The sequence below is a fragment of the Pan paniscus genome, chromosome 20 (assembly GCF_029289425.2).
Source record: "Pan paniscus chromosome 20, NHGRI_mPanPan1-v2.0_pri, whole genome shotgun sequence".
Taxonomy (NCBI): domain Eukaryota; kingdom Metazoa; phylum Chordata; class Mammalia; order Primates; family Hominidae; genus Pan; species Pan paniscus.
Window position 1 is genome coordinate 8,440,072 of NC_073269.2, and position 26,970 is coordinate 8,467,041.

Sequence of the window (26,970 nt, forward strand, 5' to 3'; positions counted from 1 at the left end):
CTGGCCTTATCCTGTGCCAGCTGCCTGCCCGCGCCAGGGGCTGTAGGTCACCTTCCCCGCAAGAGGGGCCTCTGGACCTGGGTACTCCTCGGACACTCACCCCCACCCCGGTGCTCTGGGTCACCGTCCACACCCCGCCTCTCCGCCACGCGACAGACGGACCCCAGAGAGATGGGCCTGGCTTCCAAGGCCGGGCCGGAAGAGCAGGAAGGGTCGGGGACCTGGGGCTTCTCTCCTTGGGACCCAGGATCCGGTCACCCTGGGCCCAAAGGTGTGGTGTGGACGAGGCGCTCAACCCACCCAGTCTCTTCAGGGCCAAAAGGGGAAAAGGGGGACCCCCCCCAAGCCCCCCATCCCCGCTCCCCAGCCTCCCCCGAACAAAACACAGAGAACATCAAATGAGGCGACTGAGGCGGCAGCGGTCGTAACAGGCTGCGTTTAGTGGTTCTTTTTTTTTTTATGTACAAGAAAAATGAATTTTTTTGTTTTTTCATCTTTTGTGTTTTTGTTTGTTTTTTATTACTTTTAAAGCTTCTCCCTCCCCACTCCCAAAAAGTGCATTTTTATCAGTTTTTTTTTTTTTTTTTAAATCTCCCACACTTTATAAAGACTCTCAATACAGTCTCTGGAATGTCTATCTGTGCTCTGTACCCTGAGGGCGCCGCCCCGCCCCCCATTCACCAGGCCTGGCCCCTCCAAAGTCCAAGGCACCTCGATTCTGGGCCTGGGGTGGGGTGGGGGGCGGGACCTGGGCATCGGATCCTGGTCCACAGCCTCCAGGCAGCCCCGGCGAGGGATGGGGGTCTCCCTGGCCCCCTCCACCCCCTGGCCCCGGCCCCCCCCCACCCCCGTAAATCTATGTATTTAATGCGAGCTAGTCTTAACTCTGAGGTTGTAGCTCCTGGGGCCCCCCCAGCCTCCAGGCCCCTGACCCGTCCTGCGCCAGCCACCCCCCCCCCCCCACCTCCGGGAAGGCTGCTTCAACTTAAATAACTTTTTAAAATAAAACTGCAAATATAAATATCTTTCTTTCTCAAAAAATAGGATTTTTGCTTTTTTTTGTTGGTTTTTAATATTTTTTTTTCTTCTGTTTTTCCTTTCATTCTCTCTGTCTTGCCTCCAACCATTCTGGTTGCCGGGCGGGAGGGGGCACCCTGAGGCCCCTGCCTCAGTGTCACCGCCTGTGAGGTGACCGCTCCTGCCACGGCCCCGGGGTCTGAATCGTGCAAAGACCCCCGTCCCCCACCTTCCCTGCAGCCGCCCACTTCCAGGGGAAGACCCTGGAAGAGGCTGGGGGACCCCCCCTCGGAAGGAAGCAAAAAGACAGTGACAGGACTGCATGGCCACAATGGTGGGGGGGCAGACTTTGGTATCGCCCGCTCGAGCCTGGCTGGCTGCAGGCCCACACCCATGCCAGGCCGGGCCTGCTCCGGCATTTTACATTCACTGGTTTATAATTTTTTTTTTTCATTTTTAAAAACTTTTTTGACTTTTTTTTTTTTTTCCCTTAATCTCGAAAGGCGGGGGGCGTCGGGGGGCAGAGGCAGGTAGCAGCAACAGCTAGTAGCAAAGATGCTTCTCTCTCTCTCCTGGGCCCGGCAGGCTGGGGGCCACTGCAGACGGGGGCTCCGGCCCGGCCACCTCCCTGGCCCCCGGGCGCCCCCGCCTGAAGCCCCCCAACCCCAGCCTGGACCTCACTCCCGCTCTCTTGCACACACGCACACACGCGTCCACGCAACTTCACCATGAGAATGGAAATAACAATTTCGCATTGTTTTTCTTTTTTTTTTTCTTTTTTTTTGTACCAGGCAGTTAAAAAAAAAAAACACCCCAAAAAAAGAAAACACAAAAACCCCCAAACAACCAAACAAAAAAGCTTTGAGCTGTGTCCTTTCATATGGAGTCAACACGACCCTCCTCAAATATCATTTTTTTTTGTTTGTTTGTTTCCTGAAACGCGAGAATTCAGCAGGTATCTTTGGCAACACTTTATCACGACCTTAATTTAAAGAATAAAAATAAAATCGATTCACGTCTATATACAGTATGTGATTGCGCGGAGTCTGGGGAGGGCGGGGCTGGGCTGGGGGGGTCCCGGCTCTGGGCCCATGCAGAGGCTGTGGCCCCCAGGACGGGCGGGTAGTTAAGGCAAAGTGGGCGGGCAGGACAGGCGAAGCTGAGTGCGGAGCTAGGAACGAGGGTTTAGTGCAATCCCCGAGGTCTGTGTAAGTGTCGCGGTGGGCCGCAGCCCTTGTTCCTACGGAAGCCCCAGAGGGCTCCACCCCCCAAGTCCGGTCGCCCCCACTGGCTAGGACGACAGCTGTGATTTTAGAGTTGGTTTTATTGCGAGGGGGTGCATGGATAGGGGAAGGTGGAAAGAGGGCTCACCCCTCAGGGGGCCTCTCTGGGAGCTGGGGAGGGGTGTCCCTGGCCTGGGTGTTCAAGCTCCCTGCTCAGCCACGACAGATGGTTTTCTCTCCAGAACAGCTCGCCCTGTGACACTGGGGTGTGAACGCAGCCGGGGTGCTGTCACCCAGCCCCAGGGGAGAGGGGGGATCCTGAGACATTTGGAGGGGGCTGACAGGCTTAAGGGGGGGTGGGAAGGGAAGGGAACCAAAACCATCCTGTAGAAACAATATGAAAATTGCCTTCTTAAAAAGCTTCCCTTTAACAATGAAAGAAAAAGAGACGAGAAGATGTGTGTGTCACAGAGAAGGGGGTATGGGGGGGTCGGGGGCAGGGAGAAACCCCCCCCCCCGGTTGGGCATTGACAAGAAGTCTCAGTGCAGCAGAGCGTCTATTTTCGGGGTCCCATGCTAGGCATTGCATATGCAAAAGGGGTGAGGGCGTCCTGGCATCTGGCGACATAGTCTCCCCAACCCCAGCTCCTGTCCGTGGCCTGTGGCTCGGTCAACACCGGGCCTTGTGGGAGCCAGAGGTTGGGGGGAGGCAGGTCCCAGTCCCCCTGGATTACAGTCAGTGCCTTTGAGTAAAAAGAGGGGTGCCTGGGGTGGGGAGGGGGGCGGTGGTTCTAAGGCCCTGGAGGTGGGGGGCCCCTGTCACCCACCTCAACAGGGTAGGCGCATCCAAGGTCCAGCTCCTTGGTGGCCATGCGGGAGGACAGGCGTGTTGGGGGATTGGGGGGTGCCGGATGGGGATCGGGGTGCTCCGGCTGGAAGGCCCATCCCTGAGCTAGGGAGGAGGAAGGAGAGACCCCGGGGACAGAAGCGGGCGCTAAGACCTCTTCACGTCAGAACCAAAAAAGGGGACAGAAAGGGGGAGCGGGGGGAACACAGCACAAACACCCCACAGTCCTGCCTTCGAGGCTGACGTCCGGGGGTGAAGCACAAACACCTCGGGGCGTCTCCCAGGTCCCCTGCGATGGCTTCCTCCTGAACCCCCCTTCTCGCTTTTTGGGGAACAGAAGTGGATTCTACGTTTGTGGTGGGTTTTTTTTTTTATTATTTTGTACAAAAATAAATCGACTTTTAGGAATTTCTTCTGCTCTCGCTCTCTCTCTCGCTCTCTCTCTCGCTCGCTTTTTTTTTTTTTGTCTTTTCAACTTTTCATAGAAGTTGGTTGTAACTTGTAAACATGTTTTTAAATTAAGAATTAAGATAAAGTGTAGTACCCGTTCCGTTACAAAGTGCCAAGACTTCTAATGTGGTTGGTTGCCTTTTTTTTTTTTTTTTTCCTTTCTTTCATTTTGTAAAACCTTTTTTTTTTCTAGTTTGTTTTATTGCTTTTGTGACATTGGAATTTGTGGATTTTCTCTCTCTCCCCCCATCCCTGCCATCACCAGACCCTGGGGTTCCTCTGATCATGACTCTGTTTATCCCACACTGTTGCCTGCTCCTCTGAGGAAAAGTATATTATTTATATATATATATATATATCTATATATAAATTTTGTCTTTAAGGAGGAAAGAGAAAAAAAAATCTAAAAAGTGCTTTAAAAATTTGGGAGAGGGGGCTCGGGGGAGAGGACGAAGACAGAAGTTTTGAATCTCCAAACGTGGGGGTCTAGGTGGACCGGGCGGGGGTGGGGGGGCGCCCTGAGGGGTGGTCCCTGGGGGTCCCGCCGGTTGTAAGTGCCGTGAAGGAAGGCGGCAGGAGCATCCCCAGGAGCCATCCTGGCGCCCCACCGGGAACCCCAGTCCGATCTCCTTTCTCCAGGCCTAGAAATAAATAGGTTTGTGTCTCAGTGGCCAGGAGATGTGGGGTGGGCGACAGGGGGAGGCCGCAGGCAGGGTTGGAGGTGGGGAGGCCATTGGGGAGATGGAGAGGGAGACCCCTCCCTTAGTAAGTGCCCTGAGGAAGGAGGGTGCGGGTCGGGGGACGGGGGCCCATTTTAACGTCCGCTCAGAGCAGACAGAAATCATTTAAGGTCTTGTCTGAAAGACTCATAGAAACCAGCGAGGGGAGGAAATTAAAAGCCCACTCCAGTCCCCCCCCAGCGCCCCCACGTCTACCCTCCCCCCAGCCCAGGGCCTCGGATCGGGCCCCAGGCCCCATGCCGGGTGCCCAGGGGGCTGTGCGGGGTCTCGGATTCCTTGTGTCCTACAAAAAACCCCAAACCAAGCCCCGAAACCCAGCGATGGGGTGGTGGGGGGAAGGGGAGCCAGGGAGGGCTGGGGCCCCTGCGGAGGGAGAAAAACGTCAGAAAGGAGGGAAATCTGAGAAAGCGCTACCCTAGATTCTGTGACGCGTCATATATATATATCTGTATATATATATATAGATATAGATATCTGTATATAGATAGATTTTCTTTTTTTGTGTTTTTGGGGGGGTGGTGGGTGATTTTTTTTCTCTCTCTCTGTCTCTCTCTTTCTCGGGTTTCTGTTTTCTCTTTTTGGTTTTTAGGCGAGTCCGGCTGTGAAGTTACCGTCGGTGGCGGCCCCGGGGCCACCTCCGCTGTCACCTCCTCCACCGGCGCCCGCTACATTCAACCGGCCCAAGCCGTCGGGGCTGGCCACGTCCTCGTCCTCGTCCTCGTCCTTAAAGTGCTTCTCCTGGCCGTTGCGCCGGGCGTCGGGGGAGCTGGGCTGGGCGGGGGCGCCGGGGGTCGCGGTGGCCCCCGGGCTGGGGTCGGGCGCCCCGCCCCGGACGCGGGGCTTGCGGCCGCGGCGCGAGGGGACGCCGTTGCAGCCGTCTTTCTTGAGGTGTCTGTGCAGGTGGTCGGAGCGGACGAAGGTCTTGCAGCAGCTGTCGCACTGGTAGGGGCGCAGGCCCGTGTGCACGCGCATGTGGTTCTTCAGGTCGTAGTTGTGGGCAAAGGCGGCGCCGCACTGCTGGCACAGGTACGGCTTCTCGCCCGTGTGCTTCCGCATGTGCACCTTCAGCTTGTCCTGCCTGTGGACGGGGCACGGGGCGGGCACGGTCAGTGGGGCCGGGGACCCCCGATCCCCGCCCAGGGACCCTCACGGACGCGGCAGGCCCTGGATCGTCACCCTTGCAGAACACGGACCGTGCACCAGAGGTTTCGGTGCCCCGATGGGGACGGTCCCTCGAAAAACGAGACAAGTGGGGGCGATTTCGCATTCTGAACATCTAAAGAGGGCCTCGGACCCTGAGTGCTGTGTGGCCTTGGGAAAACGCTATGCCTCTCTGAACCCCGTTTCCTTTCCTTTTTTAACTTTTTAAGAGACAAAGTCTAGGCCAGGCGCGGAGGCTCAGGCCTGAAATCCCAGCACTTTGGGAGGCCGAGGCGGGCGGATCACTTGAGGCCAGGAGTTCGAGACCAGTCTGATCAACACGGTGAAACCCTGTCTCTACTAAAAAAAAAACAAAAAACAAAAATCAGCCGGGCATGGTAGCAGGCGCCCGTAATGCCAGCTATTAGGAAGGCTGAGGCAGGAGGATCACTTGTATCTGGGAGGTGGAGGTTGCAGCGAAACTCCGTCTCAAAAAACAAATTTGCCAGGCGTGGTGGCGCAGGCCTATAATCCCAGCTACTTGGGAGGTGGAGGTTGCAGTGAGCCAAGATCACGCCACTGCCCTCCAACCTCGGTGACAGAATGAGACTGTCTCCAAAAAAAAAAAAAAGAGAGGCAGGGTCTGGCTTTGTCCCCCAGGCTGGAGGGCAGTGGCGTGATCACGGTTCCCTGCAGCCTCGAACTCCTGGGCTCAAGCCATCGTCCTGCCTCATCCTCCAGAGTAGCACACGCACCACCACACCCTATTAAATAGCTATTAAACTATATGTGTGTGTGTGTATATATATATATATATGTAAGTTTGAGAGATGGGGGTTGAGCCACGTTACCCAGGCTAATCTCAAACTCCTGGGCTCAAGTGATCCTCTTGCCTCGGCCTCTCAAAGCTCTAGGATTACAGGTGTGAGCCACTGCGCCCGCCATGAACCCCTTTCCCTACCGCAGAAGGAGACAGTGGGCTTCTGCCACTCCATCCTGCCCCTACCCCTGGGGTAGGATGAGGCCAGCCAGTGCCTGGTGCCTTCATTCATGCCACAGACCTTTGCCGAGCGCCCGCTGAGGGCCAGGCCCTGTTCCAGGTGCTGAAAATACCGCAGGGAACAAGACAGGCAAACATCCCTGCCCTCTCGAGGCTGGCGGCGGCCGAGGTGTTTGGTGACAGATAGGGTGACCAACTGTTCTGGTTTTAGCACTGAAAGTCCTGCATCCCGGGAAACCCCTCTGTCCGGGACAAAGTGGGGCAGTTGGTCACCCTAGTAACCAAGTCCCCACCCCACGGCACCCAGGACTGCCCACTCTCCCCTCACTTCAGCGTCACTCCCCTATCTGGGCTCCACCCTGACGTGCAAAGGTGCAAAGCGCAAGCTACGCTGGGGCCTTTGCATGTGCTGTTCCCGCAGTCCGGGGCACTTTCTTTTTTCCTCCTGGATCTTCACAGTCAAATTTGGGCTCAAATGTCACCTCCTTCCCCAGCCCTGTCTCCATCCTCCTGCCATCACCACCTGACTCTTCTATTGTTTTTTTTTTTCTGAGACCGAGTCTTGCTCTATCTTCCAGGCTTGAGCGCAGTGGTGTGGTCTCAGCTCACTGCAACTTCCGTCTCCCGGGTTCAAGCAATTCTTCTGCCTCAGCCTCCCAGGTAGCTGGGATTACAGGCCCTCTGCCACCACACCTGGCTCATTTTTGTATTTTTAGTAGAGACGGGGTTTCACCATGTTGGCCGGGCTGGTCTCGAACTCCTGACCTCAGGTGATCCACCCGCCTCGGCCTCCCCAAACGCTGGGATTACAGGCGTGCACCACCACACCTGGCTGATTTTTGTATTTTTAATAGAGACAGGGTTTTCACCATGTTGGCTGGGCTGGTCTTGAACTCCTGACCTCAAGTGATCCGCCTGCCTCGGCCTCCCAAAGTGCTGGGATTACAGGCGTGAGCCACCGTGCCCGGCCGGTCTCTCTTGTTTCTGTTGATTTCCTTGTTTCTCCTCTGTCTCCCTGATTGGATCGTGAGCCCTGAGAAGGCAGGGGTTGGGTGTGACTCGAGGGCCCCTCCCTGCCTGTCTCGCCCCATGGGGGCAGCGTGGACCCAGCTTAGCCTGGAGCCTCTAGCCTACAAAGCCGGTCACCATATCAGTGGGGTGCCTGTGGCCTAGGTGGCTCCTGAACCCTTAGAATGTGGCCACTCTGAACTGATGTGCACTGGAAGTGCAAAAGGTACCCCAGCTTTTGAAGACTTGATATGCAAAAGGTGATGTAAAATGGCTCAATGAGGATCGTGCACATTGACTACACATGGAAATGCATCTACTGGGTTAGGTAAAATGTTTCAAGTCACTTTCACCAACTCCCTTTGACTTTTTTTGAACGGGGCTGTCAGAAAATGTAAAAATATGTAAGTGGCTTGCTGGCCGGGCATGGTGGCTGACACCTGTAACCCCAGAGCTTTGGGAGGCTAAGGCGGGCGGATCACCTGAGGTCAGGAGTTCGAGACCAGCCTGGCCAACGTGGTGAAACCCCGTCTCTACTAAAAATACAAAAATGAGCCGGCATGGTGGTGGGCGCCTATAATCCCAGCTACTTGGGAAGCTAAGGCAGGAGAATCGCTTGAACCTGGGAGGTGGAGGTTGCAGTGAGCTGAGATCGTGCCACTGCACTCCAGCCTGGGCGACAGAGTAAGACTCGTCTCAAAAAAAAAAAAAAAAAAAGTAGGTGTCTTGCCTATTCCCATTGAGTGATGCCAATCTATAGTAATAAAGTGTACTCCTTCCTGGGATCCGGAGGGCAGGAGGGAGCCCTGGGTCTCAAGAGCCCTGGCCAGAACCTGACCTACTCCTTGCTGCTGCCTGTTGTGCCCCACATCTGAGCCACCTCGGGTTTCTTCCTTCTCACACTCAATAGACTGAAGACTTCTTTAGTGTGGGGACTGGCAAACTCCTACTCATCCCTCAAAGCCCTACCTTGAATGCCCCTCTACCTTTCCTAATTCCCAAAGACCTGGCTCCCCTCTGGGTTCCTCCAGCCCTAAGTCCCTCCCTCTGGCACCAGCTACAGAGCTGGTGTCCCTAACTTTAACCCCTCCTTGGCTCTGTTGCCCTGAGGGTCAAGGCCTGGCCCTTGGCAACCAGACCCCTACCTTATCTCTAGCCTTGCTGCCCCACTGAAGCCAACAGAACGTGGTAACTTGCTAACAGAACCCTGGCCTAACCAGGTCTGTTACCAGCCTCCAGGCCTCTGGTTTACTGATCACTTTCTGCAAAGCCCACGGCAAGGTCTCCGGGCTGCCTTGCCCAGATCTGGCACAGGGCCGGGGTCACAGAGGGGATGGCAGCCACTAGGTTTTTCTAGAACCGTGCAGAGACTCCCCAGATGAGCCTGGGAGGCCCAGAGAGAGGAAGGGACTTGCCTGGGGCTGCACAGCAGGCCAGAGGGCCACGCAGAGGCGGGGTGGGGGCGGAGGTATCCCTAGTTTCATCACCCCGAGCCCCAGCCTGGGTAATTATAGCCCTGGCCACCACAGGCCCCACTTACTCAACGCCCTGCTGTGACTCAGAGGGGCCTCGGGCTCCCAGGCTTTTGGAGGGTGGGGGTGCTGGTGTCCTGGGGAGGGGGGACCAGAGCACGGGGTGGGGGAAAAGAGGAAGCAGGTGGGTCTAAGTTGGGGTGGGAGGAAGGGGTCTCAACAACTGTCCCTCTCTAAGCCTCAGTTTCTCTGACTGAGGGGATCAGCCCCGGCTCGGGTGGGATAGCCAGCAGTGCCCGAGTCAGAATGAAACCGGGCCTGTGGCCTGCGGCCAGGGAGGCAGGGTGGGGGTCACCACCTTCGCTCAGCCTGGTCCCCTCTGCAGACCCCAGTTCTCTGCACCCCACCAAGCTGCTCTTCCTGAGCTCAGAGACGAACCCACAGTGACCCCTGCCTGGAGGAAGAGGAGCCCCCCAAGACCTCCAGTACCCCAACCTCACCAAGGAGGGACAAACCACCAGCTACACTGCCTGCCTCCCAAAGTGCCCTTTGCCCCCTGCCTGGCACTCCTGGGCGCCGGAGTCCAGGCCACACCTTCCTCTCCTGGCCTGCTGGGGAGAGGGCCGGGGTGCTGGGGAGGGGTCAGTCCCAGTTCCTGTCCCCACGGGGTGGGGTTGGGAAGCTGGGACAATGGCCTCTTTCTTCAGCCTCGGTGGGCGTGGCTGGGGGAACCCCAGGGCGGGCGGGGGGCAGGGGGTGGTGCTGAGTCACCCAGCCTGGCCAGGTCCCTGCCTGCCAGCCCCCTGCCCCCACCGCTACAGCCCGCCCTGGATCTACGAGGCCCAGCCAGCCACCTCTGGACTCCTGAGACCGAATTGCAAACTGCCCGGGCCTGGCCTTGAACTCCTGCTGTTTAGGGACCAAGCCCCGTGGCTCCCAGGGGGGCACAGTGATCTCTCAAGCTCAGCTGGCCTCAGGGCCTCTGCACTGGCTGTTCCCTCTGCCTGGAACGCCCTTTCCCACAGCTGCTCCTCCCCTCCTTCAGGTTCCGGCAAGGCCTGTCCCCGGCGCCTAGAACAGGCCTGGCACCAGCAGACGCTTCATAAATGTTGGCTGATTGAAGCAAATGACCCAGGCTCACGGGAAACTCAGAAACCACTCCACGGCCTGGGCTCTCCCTCCCTAAGCCTGAGGGCCTGTCACCCTCTCCCAAAGCAGAAAAAGAAAAAAATCCAAAAGTGCAGAAGAGAAGAACCAGCCCTCCAGGAAGGAAGAACGACTGCGCCTTCCCGCCCACCTCCCGCAGCTCAACCCTGTCCGGCACGCTTTGCATATGATGTGGCTGTCATCTTATGTCTGGCCTGTGCTGTCACCCACCGGGATGTCCACACACAAGGGCAGGGCCTGGTCTAGGTTGTTCTTAACAGCCACGTGGGTCAGGGAAGCGTTCGTTGGCTTTGGGCCCAAGAGGTGGGGTGTGTCTGTTTGCGTGTGTGTGCATACATGTGTGTCTGTGGGTGCATGTTTGCATGCATGTGCGTGTATGTGCATGTACGTGTCTGTGTGCATGTGCCTGCATGCATGTCTGGGTGTGCGTGTGCATCTGTGTGCGTGTCTGGGTGTGCGTGTGCGTGTGTGTGTGCGTGCGTGCATGTGATGTGTATGTGGTGTGCGTGTGTGTGTGCGCATGTCGGTGCGTGTGCGTGCGTGCATGTGTATGTGATGTGTATGTGGTGTGCATCTGTGTCTGCATGTGTCTGTGTAGCATGTCTGTATGTGTATGTGGTGTGCGTGTGCGTGTGTGCGTATGCGTCTGTGTGTGTGCATGTGTACGTGGCATACGCGTCCGTGCATGTGTGTGCATGTGCGTATACATGTCTGTGCAAGTGCGTGTGTGTCTGCGTGTGTGTGGATGTGTAGGTGACGTGCATGTGTCTGTGCGTGTACGTGTCTGTGTGCACGTGCGTGTATGTGTGCGTCTGCGTGCATGTGTGCGTGCGGTGCAGGGAGAGAGGCGGGAGGGGTCGTGAGCGGCGGATGCTGGGGCAGAGAGCAGGACGGCGCCTCCCCCGCGGCGGGCAGCTCACCTGGTGAAGCGGACCTTGCAGATGTTGCACTCGTAGGGCTTCTCGCCCGTGTGGGTGCGGATGTGTCGCGGCAGCTTGCCGGCACCCTGGATGACCTTCTCGCAGATGGGGCACTTCTGGAAGGCCTTGGCTCGGATCTTCTTCTCCACCTTCTGCGACCAGGCGGGGTAGACGTCGCCGTCGTGGGCGCCGCTGAAGTACTTCAGGTAGTAGTCCATGACGCCCTTGTCGTCGGCCCGCGACTCCTCGTCGCTGTCCCCCGCCGCGGCCCCCGCCCGGCCCACCGATGACATCATCTGCTGCAGCAGCGTGCTGGCCGCCAGCCCGTCCACGTCGGGCCCGTCCCCGTCCTCGCCCTCGGCCGCTCCCGACAGGAAGCCCGGAGAGTCGCCCGGCTCGGGGGCCGCCTCCGACAGCGAGGCAGCCTCCTCCTCTCCGCCCCGGCCGTAGTGGCCGTTCTGCGTGGCGGCCGGCGGGGCCACCGGCGGCGGAAAGAGACCCCCGGTGGGGGCGTCCTCATCCCGCTCTGGCCACAGACCCGGGTTGCTGTCGCCCTCGTCCCCGTCCCCCGTCGGGGGCCGCTCGGCCGGGGGGCCCGGCCCATAGAAGTCTAAGCCGTTGCAGTCGCCCGCGGCCACGGCGGCCACAGCGGCGGCCACGGCCTCCTTGGTGGCATCCAGGTCATCATCGGACGCCCCAAAGGCGGACCACGGGAAGCTGGCAGCGGCGGCGGCGGCCGCGGGGGGCAGGCTGTTCATGGGGTTGCTCTGGAAGAACTCGAGGTACTCCTTGGCGCGGAGGAGGTTGCGCTGATCAATTTGATCTACAAGGTCCAGCTGCCCGGCGTCGGCGCCCGCGTCGGCCGCCAGGATCTGCCGGTCCAGGAGGTCGGCGCACACGTGGCTCACGGCGGGGATCTCCAGCAGGCGGGCGGCGCTGAGGATGTCACCCACGTTGGCTGTGCTGACGGTGAGCGTGGCCGTGTAGGCGAAGTCCATGAGCGCGGTGAGCGCCTCGGCGCTGACGAAGTCGATCTCGTACACGTTCTGCTGGTCCACCACGGCGCCCGACGTGAACAGCTTCTTGAAGTACTGGCTGCAGGCGGCCAGCACCGAGCGGTGCGTGGGGAACTCGCGGCCCTCCACCAGGATCACCACGTCGCACAGCAGGCCCTGCGTCCGCTGCTCGTTCAGCCCACTCAGGATGTCGCTGCTGTGGTCGGGGAACGGGATCCCGATGGGGCCGTCCACGCCGCCGGCCATCTTCCGCGCCGAGACCTGCAGCAGTGGGGAAGGAGAGGGCGCTCGTGAGTGGGGGTGCGGGGGTTCCTGTGCCCACTGACAAGGGCCCGAGGCCCTTGAGAAGCAGCGCTCCACCCTGCTCCCCCAGCCTCACATTCCCACCCGCACGTGAAGGCGGTCAGATGTCGCGCCTTTCCAGCCCCAGCTTCCCCAGCTGTGCACCAAAGCGATACATGCCCTGCCTCCAGCCTCTTTTCTTTTTTGTGTGTCTTTAATATAGAGACAGGCTATCACCATGTTGGCCAGGCTGGTCTCAAACCCTTGGCCTCGGCCTGGCGCGGTGGCTCACGCCTGTAATCCCAGCACTTTGGGAGGCCGAGACGGGCGGATCATGAGGTCAGGGGATGGAGACCATCCTGGCTAACACAGTGAAACCCCGTCTCTACTAAAAAATACAAAAAATTAGCCGGGCGTGGTGGCGGGGGCCTGTAGTTCCAGCTACTCGGGAGGCTGAGGCAGGAGAATGGCATGAACCCAGGAGGCAGAGCTTGCAGTGAGCTGAGATCACGCCACTGCACTCCAGCCTGGGCAACAGAGCAAGACTCCATCTCAAAAAAACAAAACAAATCAAAAAACCCTGGCCTCAAATGATCCAACCGCCCCTGCCTCACAAGGTGCTAAGATTACAGGCATGAACCACGGCACCCGGCCAAGACTGTTTTCCATCTGTGCATGAGGATAGCCAGATGTCCCGGCTCCCCAGCCTCAGTTTCCCCAGCTGTTCCCAAGTGCAGTCAAATGTCCTATCCTCTAGCCTCAGTTTCCCCAGCTGTGCATGAGAATGGTCAGATGTCCTGCCTCCCCTAGCCTGTTTCCCCAGCTGTACAGGAAGGCAATCAGGTGTCCCACTCCCAACCTGTTTCCCATCTGTACACAAGGGCGGCCAGATGTCCTGCCTCCAGCCTCAATTTCCCCAGCTGTGCATGAGGAGAGTCAGGTTTCCTGCCCCCCATCAGCCTCAGTTTCCCTAGCTGTGCCCAAGAGCAGTCAGATGCCCTGTTCTGTCTCATCGGCGTGAGATGAGGCCGGCAAAACCCACACTGGACGCTTAAATGTCGCAAGTACACTGGCACCACCCCTCCGAGGAGGGCCCCCGGGAATGCCTGTTGAAAGGGCACTTTGAGGCCGGGCTCGGTGCTCACGCCTGTAATTCTAGCATTTTGGGGAGGCTGAGGTGGGCAGATCACTTGAGGTCAGGAGTTCAAGACCAGCGACCAGCCTGGCCAACATGGTGAAACCCTGTCTCTACTAAAAATACAAAAATTAGGCTGGGTGTGGTGGCTCACACCTGTAATCCCAGCACCTTGGGAGGCCGAGGCAGGCAGATCACCAGGTCAGGAGATCGAGACCATCCTGGCTGACACAGTGAAACTCTGTCTCTACTAAAAATACAAAAATAGATGGGCGTGATGGCACGTGCCTGTAATCCCAGCTACTCGGGACACTGAGGCAGAAGAATCGCTTGAACCCGGGAGGCGAAGGTTGTGGTGAACCTGGATGGAGCCACTGTACTCCAGCCTGGGCAACACAGCGAGACTCGGTCTGAAAAAAAAAAAAAAGAAAAAGAAAAAGAAAAAAAAAAGGGCTGGGCACTGTGGCTCACATCTGTAATCCCAGCACTTTGGGAAGCCAAGGCAGGCGGATCACCTAAGGTCTGGAGTTCAAGACCAGCCTGACCAACATGGTGAAATCTCGTCTCTACTAAAAATACAAAATTAGCCAGGTGTGGTGGCACATGCCTGTAATCCCAGCTACTCGGGAGGCTGAGGCAGGAGAATCGCTTGAACCCGGGAGGCGGAGGTTGCGGTGAGATTGCGCCATTGTACTCCAGCCTGGGCAACAAGAGCGAAACTCCGTGTTGGAAAAATAAATAAATAAGGAAAGGGCACTCTGAGGCGCTACGGGAGGACGCAGTAGCTCGAGAGAAGTGCCCTGATCTGAGCCATTTTCCTGTTGGTCTGAGCACGGGCTTCGGCCGATACAGAGGGGAGGCCACGCAGTGACCTTTACAAAACACCTACTATGGCCAGACGCGGTGGCTCACGCCGGTAATCCCAGCACTTTGAGAGGCCAAGGTGGGTGAATCATGAGGTCAAGAGATAGAGACCATCCTGGGCAACATGGTGAAACCCCATTTCTAACAAAAAATTAGCTGGGCCTGGTGGCGCGGGCCTATAGTCCCAGCTACTCGGGAGGCTGAGGCAGGAGAATCACTTGAACCAGGAGGTGGAGGCTGCAGTGAGCCACCTAGATCACGCCACAGCACTCCAGTCTGGTGACAGAGCGAGACTCGTCTCCAAAAAAAAAAAAAAACAACAACAACACATAACACCTACTTCCCGCCAGTTCCACCCGAACCCCACCGGCAGCACCCACTCCGTCGTGAGCTGAGGCCACCTGCCCGAGGCCCCACCATGAGGACACAGTTGCGTCCAAACTCAAACCCAGAGTGGACCTAAGAGCCGACCCCTTGGCCTCCCCAACCCTGACTCCTGCCTCCTGGTCGAGCCTGGTTCTTTTCAGGGGGCTCTGAGTCAGCAGGAAGGGGTGTGGCAGCCCAGGCACGGGGACCCAGTGCCGAAACCCAGCTGAGGTCAAGGCCACCGTGGGTGTGCCCCGTCCGGGCAGGGCCAGTGACTCCGCAGGCTAAACCCCTTCCTGCCCCTCAGAGCCCCCAGCATAGGGCTCAGCCCTGGCTGTGAGTAACAGAGACCGGGCTACAGCCCGGGAGGAGCAGGGAGCCGGGGGAACCCCTGTCCACCTCCTGCCTGCCCACAGGACTGCCTGGCAGCCCCTCCCCAACTCTCAGCCACCCCAGCTGAGCTGTTCAGCCCCAGCCAAGGCCTTGGCCCTCTCTGGGCCTCAGTCTCCCTATCTGTCAAATGGGCAGAGGTTTCGGGCAGCGCCGGGCCCTGGGGGGACTGTGTCTGTCCCACCCCCTTCTCCCCCTCCCTTTTTTCCGCCTTCCCCTCGGCTGTGACTCATCCACCCACTCGGAGCTTGTGCAACCCTCTGGCCCCTGTCCCCACCCCTCCGCCCTCTCCTGGGAGCCCCTGGCTGCCCCGAGTCACCCAGCACAGCTCACATTCCTCCAGGCCGGCCGGTGGCTCTCGGGCCAGAGCCCCTGGGCAAGGCCCCTGGGGAGAGGGCCTGAGCCGGGCCTTCCATGGCCTCCTCCTAAGGCCTCCTCCGGGCCACCAGACCCTCCTGTCCCCCAGCCCGGCAGCTCAGGCAGGCTCTGACGCCGACGGGCTTGAGCCAGGCCCCACAAGGGAGGCATGGTGTCGGTCCAGCCGGACCCAAAGCCCAGGGCCTGAGCTGCCAGGCGACACAGAGGCCTTTGTGAGCTTGCTCAGTGCCACCACGCTCCCCAGGCCCCTCCACCCGCCTTCCTTCCCTCCTTCCAGCCTCAGCCCAGGGCCCAGCTGCTCAGCACCCCCGTCCACTCTAAGGCCTGTGGTGGGGCGGTGGGCTCAGATGTGGCTGCTGGGAGCAGGGAGGGTAGGAGGGGAGCGACCCCACCCAAGGCTCGGCCCTGGGAAGCCTCCGAGGAGTCCCCTTTGGTGGTGTCCACCCCCTGCCACCATCTGCCGTCTGGCCCTGGGCCGCGGGGAGCGTGTGAGCAGATGGAGCTCTGGATCAGACGGGCCCGGGCCCTCCTACCCACCCCAGCATGGGGGGAGACCTCTGACCCAGGCCACCAACGCCCCAAGATGGCCATCCCTGGCCTGCTGGGCCGCTCCTCCCCTCGGGTGACCAGGGTCCCCGCTCTGGAGTGGCTGGGAGGTGTCTTTCCTGGGGCCTGGAGGATGGGCCCAAAATAATCCAGGTGGCTCAGCAACCTCCTGCAGGTCCCCGCCAGTGTGAAGATCCCAGTTCCAGGTTGGGTCCGGGGGTCCCAGTCTCTGCCCTCTCCAGCCTGGGACCCTCTCTTGGGCCCCTATTCCCCCCTAAATATCACTGAGGCCCTCCCTCAAAGCAGCGAGGCCCGGGGTGATGTCAGCCAAGGAAAGCCCCCGTGAGAGGACTGTGGCCGCGTTTTACAGAAGAGAATGCCGGGGCCCAGAGAGGGCTGCAGTCCTGGCCTAAGGATGCCCGGCAGGGCTGACTCCCAGGGGCTGGGGGCCAGGAAATGATGGAGGGGCCGGTCCCCCCACCCACCCAGGGAAAGGCCCTGACCTCGCCCTGGAAACTAAACTCGCTCTGAGACAACTGACCCATGCCCTCACTCCAGGAACACAAGCCACCTGCCGGCCACGCCCTGCGCCAATGCCCCCACCTAGGCCTCCTGGAGGCCTCCCCTGAGGAAAGGGCCGAAGACCCTGCCTCCGAGGTGGGAGAGGGGAGGCCGGGCCCAGCCAGAGCACCCCCGGGGGGGCCACAAAGTCTTGGCAATAAAAAGTCCCCGAGTGCTGAAGCCCCACTGTGCGCCCGACACACGGTACACGCCTCCGGAGGTGGCGGTTTTGTTCCCCTCCTCCAGGAAGCCCCGGCCCCACGCCAGCCAGGTCCCCACCCCTGCCGGCCAGGGTCCCCTGGGCTCGGCCCACACCCACCCGGGGCCCCATCTTTCATCACAGCTCCTCCCCCGCGCTGGCCTCCGTGGGATTTCCGGGGCTGCTTGGTGCTGACTCGGCGGCCGAGGGGCAGGCCCTGGCAGGCCCCTCCTGGGCTGGAGGTGGGGCGCCCTCCTCCCCCCAGGCCACTCCCAGGCCCCTAAGCCCAACCCTCCCAGGGTGGCGCACAGTAGGGGCGCAGCAAACCGCCGGATAAACCAGAGACAGCCCACGCCCCGGCCCACCCAGCTGGCTGCCAGGCATACCCAGAAGCAGGGGGCTGTGCAGCCTGCCGGTCCCACCTCCCATCTAACCTAAGGGTCACTTGCTGTAGTGTTTGTCGAGAGCCACGGCACCCGGGCAGCATTTCGGCCCCCTCTGTGCTCCCAAACTAACTGGGCACCTTCACTTCGTCTTCCCCAGGTCCCTGAGAGGCTCAGAGAGGTGAGGCGGCCCAGTCGAGGTCACACAGCAGCCCTCTGATCTGGGCAGCTGCCACTTCCCAGCTGCGGGGGATGTGTCGTGAGCTCGGAAGCACCCTGACGTGGCTCAGGGAGCAGCAGATGTCGCCTAGGAAGGACCCCGGCATCCCAAGAAGGGCACCCCAGCACGGGGAGCATCAGGAACTGAGGCCTGGAGGTGGGCGACCGGGGAAGGGGGACTGGCAGAGAGGAGGCTGCATCGCTAGTGCAGGGTGTGGGAGCCAGGGGCCTCCCCAAGGTCACACGACAAGGTGAGGGCTGGGCAGGTAACTGCCACCCGCCACCTTCCCGAAGGCCACTTCCTGGAGCAGGGGGCCGTCTAATGAGGGGATCAGGGCCCCCACCCAACCCTCTGCCCAGGGAGAGCAGGGAAGGAGGCCAAAGGGACCTCTCACCCCTCATGTGCTGTGCAGAGCAGCTCGGGTTCAAGCCTCGGCTTCCCCACCTCCAAGCTGTGTGACCTTGGGCAAGATGCGAGACCTCTCTGAGCCTCTGTCTCCTGGGGGATGGGGGTCGTGACAGTGGAAAGGGGCCCCCCACTGTGGTCAGGGTCCCGCTCACATCCATTCAGCAAACTTAGCCCAGGGACCTAATGTGTGCCAGAGCCAGTCCCCAAAACACATTGCCAGGCTGTTCACCACCCCTCACGGATGGGAACTTTGCTCCTGAATGCTATTCCGGGAATTCAGTCCCCTCCTCACCTACCAAGGGAGTGAGTGGTGGGGTCTGAGGAGGAAGCTGGAAGGGGAGATCAGGCCCAGAGAGGGTGGGCGGCCGGCCCAAGGTCACACTGTAAGCCTGGTGTGCAGGTGCGGCTGCCAGGCCCGCACCCGGCAGCCCCCGCCCCCTCCCCGCCCAGCGGCCTGTGTTGCAAGGTTGGTCCCGACGGGTAACCCCGCCCTGACCTGGTGCCAAGCCCCGCCTGGCCCAGTCCTCGGCCTGGGTTTAATGGGACAGGAATGCAGTGTCCCGATCGGGGGGCACCAACGGCCTGGGGTGGCTGCCAGCTGCCAGCCCACCCCCTGCCCGCCTGCCCTTGCCCGCAGGCCTCCCTCTGGGCCAGACATGGAGCAAACAGGCCCTCGGCCATTTTACGTGTCCATTTATTGCCCTAAATGGGGAGGGGCTTCCTGCCCGGGCCTTAAAGGGCCAGAGGCAGGAAGGCCGTGGGGGCCCAGTGGGAAGTGTGACAGCGGGGATGGGGGCAGCGATGAGGAGGCCAGGGGGATCCCATCTGACGCCCAACTCATGGGTGGAACTGAGGCCCACCCTGTTCCCACACTCTGAGATGTCATGGGCCGGGAAGCCCAGACTACAGCCTGAGCCCAGGTTCCAAGAGGAAGCTTCATGACGACAGTGGAGGGGCTGAGCTTCCCGTCACTGGGGGCAAGCAAGGCCAGACTCTCGGAAGCCCATCTTTGTCCACCCTGCCATCAGCCCAGGCTGCACCTGCTTAGCTGAGATGCCTGTGAGAGGCCGGGGTGACCTCTCTCTCCCTCCCCTGAGGGAGGCCTGCTTGTCACCTGGAGATACCTGCCCCACCCCCACCCTCGCCTGAGCAGGTGGAAGGCTCAGCCTGGGAGCCCGGCGGCCTGCAGAATCCGGCCAGATCCTTCTCTCAGGCATCCTGATAGGTGGGACGGGCCTTGTTTTCCAGTCAAACCAGAAAGGCGTGGGTGGCGACACTTCCACCGAGTGGCCGTCCACAGCCTGCTGGGGGGACAGATGGAGGGGCTGGTCCTTTGGCCACGCTCCTCCCGAGCGCCGGATTCTCTGAGGGGCGCCTTCTGCGCTTTGGGGCTCTGGACTCGGCGCTCGGGGCCCAAGGGCCAGAGCCGCTCCTCGGAGCAGCTGGGGGAGGCTGGGCCTTGATAATCGCCCCAGAGACCCATGGTACCTGACGGTACCCACAGCGCTGGAAGGCAGGATCTGTGTCTGTGCCCCATTTTGCAAACGGGGAACGGGATCAGAGAGGGGGAGCAGCTTGGCCAGGGTCGTGCAGCAGAACTGGAATTTGAGCACGGGCCGTCTGTCTGGCTCTGGCCTGCCTAACTAGTCCTCCCACGGCTCCTTCCATCCCCTTTCCTGGCCCCCGGATACCAGCAGGAGATGAAATCCCCCTACCCTGGGGGCTGAGAGGAAGGACGGCTTATCCTCATACCCTCAGAGCTGCCTTGCAAGGGAGCTTTTACACAGGAGCCTGGGGCAGGGCTGGAGTCCAGCTGACATGGGCGGCTCAGGGAGGGGCCTCTGCCCCTCCAGCTCTCAAGACAGCTCCCCAAGGGCCTGACACAGTGCACAGTAGTCGCTCAACAAGCATTCCCAATGACCCACTGAGCGAACCCTCGAGACAACACTCTAGGGCTGATGACCATCTCCCCACTGTCTGGATGGGAAGACTGAGGCTGGCAGAGGGGGAGTGACTGCTGGGGTGGACCCAAGGGCTGGGCTAGGACTGGACCATGCTCACCCCCACCCAAGGCTCACCCCCACCCAAGGCTCACCCCCACCCAAGCTCGTTCCTCTTGTCCTTGTTGCCCAGGGCTACTGCAGGGCGGTTTATGGTCTGGCAGGTGACAGGTGGGGGTGCAGGTGTCTCACGCAGCTCTGACCCACGCCCCACACTCAGGTCTCTGCCATGCCCTGAGCTGACCTGGGAGTTTCCGCCACGGAGGAGAAAAGAAAAGACACCACGGGTGGCTTTGCAGGCAGCAGCTGGGGGACCCTCCGCAGCCCCAGGAACACAGCGCGCCCCGGCTGCAGGGGTCACGGGGCTCATCCAAGGTCGCAGAGCAAGCGTGCCAGCATTCCAACCCTTGAGGAGCCCTCCTTGGAGCATCTGGGCTGCAGTGGGCTGGCTCTGGGGAGGTGACCTCGGTCTCCTCTGGTCATAAAACCCAGAGCCCTGCCTGCGTCTGAGGACCAAGGTGAGACGAGTTTGTGGCTCGGCAGGATTGGAGAGGGGCCTCGTATGCACGTGCGCCAGCAAGGGCCTGCCCGGTGAGGCAGGGAGGCGAGAGGGCTGTGGCTCGTGCTGTGTGACCTTGGGAGCCATGCTGGCCCTCTCTGAGCCTCAATGTCATCTTCGGACACAGGGTTTAATAAGCCTCGGTGACACTCCATTTGCAGGCAGGTGCCTGCGGTTGAGCCTCTACTGCCAACCTCTGGCCCTGCTTAAAGACAGGTGGGCAGGCGCCCCTGGGCCACCACACAGGGGGAGGGGACTTTGGACAGGCCCCGAGCTGGAAGGATGGAGCACAGGGGGCAGCTCTGACCCCACCTGAGTGACCTTGGGCCGCTCTCTGCTTCCCCCTACGCTTCAGTCTCCCCTGCCCAGTACCGGCACCTGCTCCGAGGCTTGCTCTAACCTCCGGAGTTTCCAAGCTCACATTTGACCTCCCCTCCCGGCCTTAGTTTCCTCCTCATACGGCAACGGGGATCTGCCACCAGGTGGACCCAGCTATAGGTCAGAGGGACTCAAGGAAAGAAAAGGAAAAAACAAACAAACAAACACCCAGCAGGGATTTGTGATCGCCCCAGGAACCTTCCCGACCAGGCCCCAGGCTGGGCTCTGCCTCGGCCGCGCCTCAGTCTCCCGCACAGAGCAAAGGACCCATCCACTGCCTGCGGCCGCCCGCGGGCCTCTGCCGATGCGTGGCTGCCCGCCCGGGCCCAGGTGCTGACTGGCCTCCACGCAGCCAATCGGAACTGAATAATAAATACCCCCCGGACTGACCCACGAATTAAAATTTCAGTGTCCCGGTTGGCTCTTCTTTCCTTCCTTAGACTTCGCTTTTCCAGCGGCCGGCTCCTGCCCCCCCTTCTCCCCCAGGCTCTGTCTCCACAGCGATGGCTGGTGGTAAACAGAGGCCCCGGCCCCGCCGATAGGTGCTCTCGGGGCCCCGTGGGGGGTGGCCCTCGGGGACAAACGCCCCCGGCCTGAAGCCCTCAGGCCCTGGCAGCAGCAGGGCTGGGCTTAGGCCTGGCCTGGCCTGGGCCCCTGCCCCAGCCTGGCCTCCCCGGGACCTCTCCCAGACCAGCTTGCCAATAGGAAGTGATCGGCCGGTGGTGGGGAGGCACCCCCAGTGTGGGAGCGGCACGCTCAGGGTTACGCCCTGGTCCAGTTCTGAGGTTGGGGCGGGGGGGACTGACACGGAATCCCGACGCCCTCTCCGGAGGCAGCTGGCAGGGAGGTGGGGGGGCCCACCGAGCCCGCCACCCATGGGTGAGCCAGGTGGGTGCCGCGGGTGGCAGGGGCAACAGCACCTCTGTGACTTCCGCCGCCTGACTGGGGGGAGAGGAGTTGCTGCCTCCCCCCGCCTCGCCGCCAACTCCTGGCTGCATTCCGCCAACATTTAGTGGGCGCCGACTGGGTGTCCGGGCCCGGGTGGACAGCAACCTCCCGCCGCGGCCCACCGTGCGCCCCCGCCAGCCAGCCCGGGCAGCGCCTCCCAGAACCCGCAGAGGCCCGGGCCCTGGGGAGGCACCCGCTCCTCCGCTCCGCTCAGCCCCCAGCCAGGCTCCCAGGCCGGGGGGGCTGGGTCTCCCGCCCGGGAGGTAGGGAGCGGGAGGGAGGGGGCTGGATCCCACCAGCTCCCCCCTCCCCTGCCCGGGCTCAGGCTTCGCACGTGGTGGTGGCGTCAAGGGGAAGGAGGGGGGGTCCGGGCCAGAGGAGACGGGGTCACGCGCTTTGGGGGCGCGGACGGCGGGGACTGGGGTGCTCTCTCCGCCCCCTCCCGCGGGTCGGAGCCGGACGGCCGTCCGGGCAGGGCGAGGGGCCAGGCCGGGCCCCCCACCCGGGGCTGAGTCAGGCCCGGGCGGGGGCAGGAAGCGGCCCCCTCCCCCGCCCCGGCCGCAGCGCGCGGCCCCCGCTCGGCCCGCGGTCCCCCGCCGACTCGCCCGCGCGGGGGGCTCCTACCTCCTTCCCGGGGCAGCGGCGAGGGGGCCCGGCCCCGGCGGCGGCGGTGGCGGCGGCTGCGGCTGGGCTGGCTCCCTCCGAGGGGCCGGGAGGCGGCAGTGAGCCTGGCCCCGCGCCACCCCCCGCCGCCGGCGGCCAATCCCCACCCGGGCTGGGGGGAGGGCGATGCAAATTACCCCGGATCTGGGTCCGCCCGCCCGCCTCCCCCACGCCCGGGCCCGGCCTGCGCTAGGCCGCGCATCCCCGGGCTCGCCTGCACCGCGCGGCCGCCCGGGCCGCCGCCCTCCCCGGGGAGCGCGGGGAGGGTGACCCCCCCCCCACGGGCGGGGGGCCGAGGGGAGGGGGGCTGGGGACGGTTACACAACCAGGCGGGGAGGGGCCCCGGGGCGGGGAGGGGGCCGGCCCGCGGGCCGCGCAGCCGGAAGCCGGGACCGCCACCGGCCCCCGGCGAGGGGAGCCCGGCTCCAGGCCCCGCCCCCTGGCGGGCTGGCCCCGCCCCCGCGCCGCGCCGCGCGATCGGCCCGCGCCCATTGGCTCTCCGGCCCGCCGCTCACCGCCCCTCCTCCGCACCGCCCCTACCCGCGGGCCGCGGCGGGCTGTCGGCGCGGGGCACCCTGGGACTTGTAGTCCAAGCCGCTTGCCACCTGCCGGCTGCAAACAGCGGAGGGACTACGAAGCCCAGAGGTCCCTGCGGCCCTGCCCGCCCACCCGGACACCCCACCCCTTCCCCCTCCTTTCCAAAGCCCCCCTCCCTGTTTTTTCAGCCCCCTCCCCCCCATCCCCCATGGAGCTCAATCCTGGCCAACTCCAACGTATGCACGCAGCACCGAATAGGCCCCCGGGGGGCGAGAGCGCCCCTCGTCTTCAGCTGGAAACTTAGCAGGCGACGCGCCCCCCTATCTCCCCACGCCGGCTCCCCCCACCCTCAATGCAGCCCTGCTTCCCCTCCCCCGCTCCCCGCGCGCCTGGGAGCCCCGAAAAGCCATGCACCCAGTGGGGGGGGGGGGCTGGCGCACAAGCTCATGCACTTAGCCCCCAATCCCCCCTTCCCGGGCGGCGCCCCCTCCCCGCGCTCGGGATCCAGGGCGCCTCCAGCCTCCGGGCAGCTGCCAACCACCCCTTCCTCTGAAACTTGGGGGAACGTCCCCGGCTCCCCGGATCTCCCCTTCCCGAGGGGGCAGCGGTGGCCGCAGCGACCCCCGCCCGTCCCCGCCCTGCACCCCGTGCCGGGGGCCGCGCCGGGCGCTGACTTACCTCGCGGGGCCGGGCCGGGGCGCGCGGGGCCGGGGCCCGGAGTTGGGACTGGGCTCCCTCGGCCGCTCGCCTCCGGGGTCCGCGGCGCTCGCTCTGCCCGCGTCGCGCTGCCCTGGTCGCTCCCTCGCGCGGCGGCGGCGGCGTCACTGCCCCTACAGTAACTGTACAGTACAGCCAAAGCCCCGTATGATGCTCGCGACTCCCTTCCTGGTTTCTCCGAGGGCAAGAGGGGTCCTCCCTTGTCTTAAAGGTGCCGCAGCCGCCGGCCCCCCCACGCCCAGCCCGCCCCCCCCCAGCCTGGCCTCGGAGGCCAGAACAGGCTCGGCAGGTCCCCTCTTGCCACGTCTCTGCCCTCCCGTGGGGCTTCGCCCGCTGCGCCGGGGAGACCGGGCTGTTATTAGGTTTTGTCAAGTGGGGGGGGGTCCGGCCCGCCCCGGCGCGCCCCCCCGCCTCTGACCTCTCCGCCCCGCCGCGCGGCGCCGTGCCAGCTTGCCAGCTTATCTGGCCCCAGAGCTCCCCGGGGCGCGGGGGGAGCGGGCCCCCTGGGGTGGGGGGGGGGTGGGGGCCTCCAGATAAACAGGCCCCCAGCCTCTGCGCAGGGGCGGGGTGCGGGGGGGCGCGGGCTGTGCCCCCGACGCCCGGGGCGTGGCAGGATGGCAGCGGGGGCGGGGAGCGCGGTGCGCACAGCGAGGAGCGACGCGGGCGTGTGGGTCGCGCGGCCCGGGCTGCCGGGGGTGGGTTGGGGGTGAGGCGGTGGGGACCTCCCCGCAAGGCCAGGGCCTGGGCCTCCCCGGGCCTCAGTGGGACTTGCCGCGCCAGGGACGCCGGGGGGTGGCCTTGCCAAGGACGGCCCGGGTCCGCGGGGCTCCCGGGTCCCTAAATGAAACCACCAACCTGCCCTCCCGCGATTATATAAAGGAGTCGCCTCCACCCCGCTGCGCTAGGGGCGTCAGCGGGGGAAGGGGTTGGCGAGGGGCGGGGAGGGCGGTTGTTTTCCCGGCTTCGCGAGTTCCCCCACCCGGCTGCGGGCCGCGGGGCGGGACGGGGACCGGGCCCTGGACGCCTGGTCCGCGCGGGCCGCTCCTTGGCACAAGGGGGTCTGCATGGCTCGCGAGGGGCGGAGGTGGGGAGTGGGGAGGCGTTGGTTCAGCGCGACTTTTTTTTTTTCCCCTGTCCGTTTCTCCCACTTCCTCCCCGGTCGTGGGAGAGGTCCGGCGGGGGACAGGGAAGGGGGAGCAGGGCACGAGTGGTGAGAACGTCCTGGCCCGGCCCAGGGAGGGCTGGCTGGTGCGACCGGGCGCCTGGGGGGGGCTCCAGGACTCAGTTTCCCCTTCCTCATTCCTCCAGACAGAGAGAGTACTGACAGCTGCTTTAGCTGCCGTTTAGTGAGCGCTTATCCAGTGGGTGACCCTGTTCCGGGGCTCACTGTGCCTTCATTCTAACACCTAATCCCAGGATCATTATGTTTTATTATTATCTGGCATTCTTAGTACCAACACCACCCGACAGCGGGAACCACCACCGGCCTGGGTGTAGTGTACCCAGCCTGTCCTCTGACTTCAAAGCCTCTCCTGCGAGAGACACAGTTTATGGCTTCTTCGCACAATTTATTAAAAGCGCCTTTCAACACCCAAACGGGTTGGATTGGCTTTTGTAATAATAATCTGGCTACGAGGGGAAACCCGGGAGGGCCCCCCGGAGGGGAAGTGGACTGTCTCAGGACTCGCAGCCTGAAACCAGCCGGGTAGGTGGGAAGGGACCCAGGGAGGGGCCGCGTGGATCTAGGGCGAGGGTGTCATCCAGGGACTTTGCTCCAAGGACCCTGCCTGGGATAGAAATCCTTCCTTCAACCACCGGCCATCAGCCTCGGGACCAGGAGGCCACGCTGAAGCACGATTCTTCCCAGATCCCACTGTTGTGTTTGGATTTCTGCAAATGATGCCCAGACGTTTTTTTTGTTTTGTTTTTTCCTTTTTTTTTTTTTTAGACAGACTTGCTCTGTCGCCCAGCCTGGAGTGCAATGGCACGATCTTGGCTTACTGCAATCTCCGCCTCCCGGGTTCAAGCGATTCCCCTGCCTCAGCCTCCTGAGTACCTGGGATTACAGGCACCTGCCACCACGCCCGGCTAATTTTTTTTATTATTATTTTTATTTTTTTTATTTTTAGTAGAGACAGAGTTTCGCCATGTTGGCCAGCCTGGTCTCAAACTCTTGACTTCAGGTGATCCACTCACCTTGGCCTCCCAAAGTGCTGAGATTACAGGCGTGAGCCACCGTGGCTGGCCTTGTTTTTTTGTTTGTTTGTTTGTTTTGTTTTTTGTTTTTTAAATAGAGATTTGGTGGGGCCGTGGGGGGGTCTTGCTATGTTTCCCAGGTCTCAAACTCCTGGGCTTCAGTGTTCCTCCCACCTGAGCCTCCCACAGTGCTGAGATGACAGGAATGAACCATCATGCCAGCGAGACGCCCAGGCTGTAAGCTCTACATGGTCTAACTTCCCCCACACCAGGAGCAGCAGGTGACTCAGTTTCCCCTCTTGTACTGCCAGCCTCAGATCCGATCCTGCAGGAAAAGGATCGAGAAAGCCCCACTCGGATTCTCCATGGTGAGAACCTGACTCAGAGGGGCAGGGGCTCCTCTGTGAGACGGGCATGGACCCTAATCCTCATTGCAGCCCTGAGAAGAAGCAGAGACCACAATTTCCACCATACAGTTTGGGAAACTGAGGCCCAGAGATGGACAAGGAGCAAGGATGTTAAGTCCAGCATTCGCGTGTCTCTCTGGACGCTGCCAGGGGGACCAAAGGGAGGTCCTTCAGGAAGTGCCAGGATGTGGCACACCCCAAACCACGCCCCCCGCCCCTGTCATGAAAACAGAACGAAGGGGACCCAAAGCTTCCTCCTGACCTCTGCCCTTCACTTCCTTTTTCCTCCCCCAACCAAAAAAAAAAAAAAAAAACCGAGTTGATACTATTGAAAACCTAATAAAGTATAAAAGATTGGGTTGCTGTGTGATCTTGGGCAGGTTGCTTAACCTCTCTGATCCTCAGACTCCTTTGGAGAGAAGAATCGATGCAACTTCCTAGTGTTGTGACAAGGGAGAAATGAGACGGTGCATGGAACACTGAGACAGCACAACCCCTGCACCAGGGAGGTCTTCATTACATGATAGGTGTGATTATATTATTAATGTTTGAGCCACGCCTATTATTTTTGTCTCTGTGTAGCCAGGGGTTTTCTGTTTGTCTGTTTGTTTGTTTATTTGTTTGTGAGACAGAGGTTCACTCTTATTGCCCAGGCTGGAGTGTAATGGCACGATCTCGGCTCACCACAACCTCTGCCTCCCAGGTTCAAGCGATTTTCCTGCCTCAACCTCCCGAGTAGCTGGGATTACAGGCATACGCCACCACATCCGGCTAATTTTTTTTTTTTTTTTTTTGAGACAAGTCTCACTCTATTGTCCAGGCTGGAGTGCAAT

The 26,970-nt window shown here is 61.6% G+C and overlaps 1 protein-coding gene across 4 annotated transcripts; it reads right to left on the bottom strand.

Annotated features, from left to right (window-relative positions):
- Positions 1-420: 420 nt before the first annotated feature.
- Positions 421-26,428, bottom strand: ZBTB7A (zinc finger and BTB domain containing 7A). Of its 4 annotated transcripts, none has more exons than XM_034945762.4 (3): positions 23,496-26,428; positions 10,985-12,261; positions 421-5,355 (listed from the first exon to the last, which is right to left on the bottom strand). In XM_034945762.4, exons 2-3 carry the CDS (start codon positions 12,244-12,246, stop codon positions 4,863-4,865), a joined length of 1,755 nt encoding a protein of 584 aa, XP_034801653.1. In that variant the 5' UTR covers positions 12,247-12,261; positions 23,496-26,428; the 3' UTR covers positions 421-4,862. The 4 variants fall into 4 exon arrangements, with proteins under 4 accessions (XP_034801653.1, XP_034801654.1, XP_034801655.1 ...); XM_034945763.4 differs by lacking the exon at positions 23,496-26,428 and adding an exon at positions 22,242-22,687; XM_034945764.3 differs by lacking the exon at positions 23,496-26,428 and adding an exon at positions 21,060-22,141.
- Positions 26,429-26,970: the final 542 nt, after the last annotated feature.

Excerpts from the sequence above, each read along its gene's own strand:
- ZBTB7A (XM_034945762.4), bottom strand. The coding sequence starts at position 12,246 with ATGGCCGGCGGCGTGGACGGCCCCATCGGGATCCCGTTCCCCGACCAC. Across the intron at positions 5,356-10,984 it reads TGCAAGGTCCGCTTCACCAG|GCAGGACAAGCTGAAGGTGC; the intron begins GTGAGCTGCCCG and ends CCCCGTCCACAG.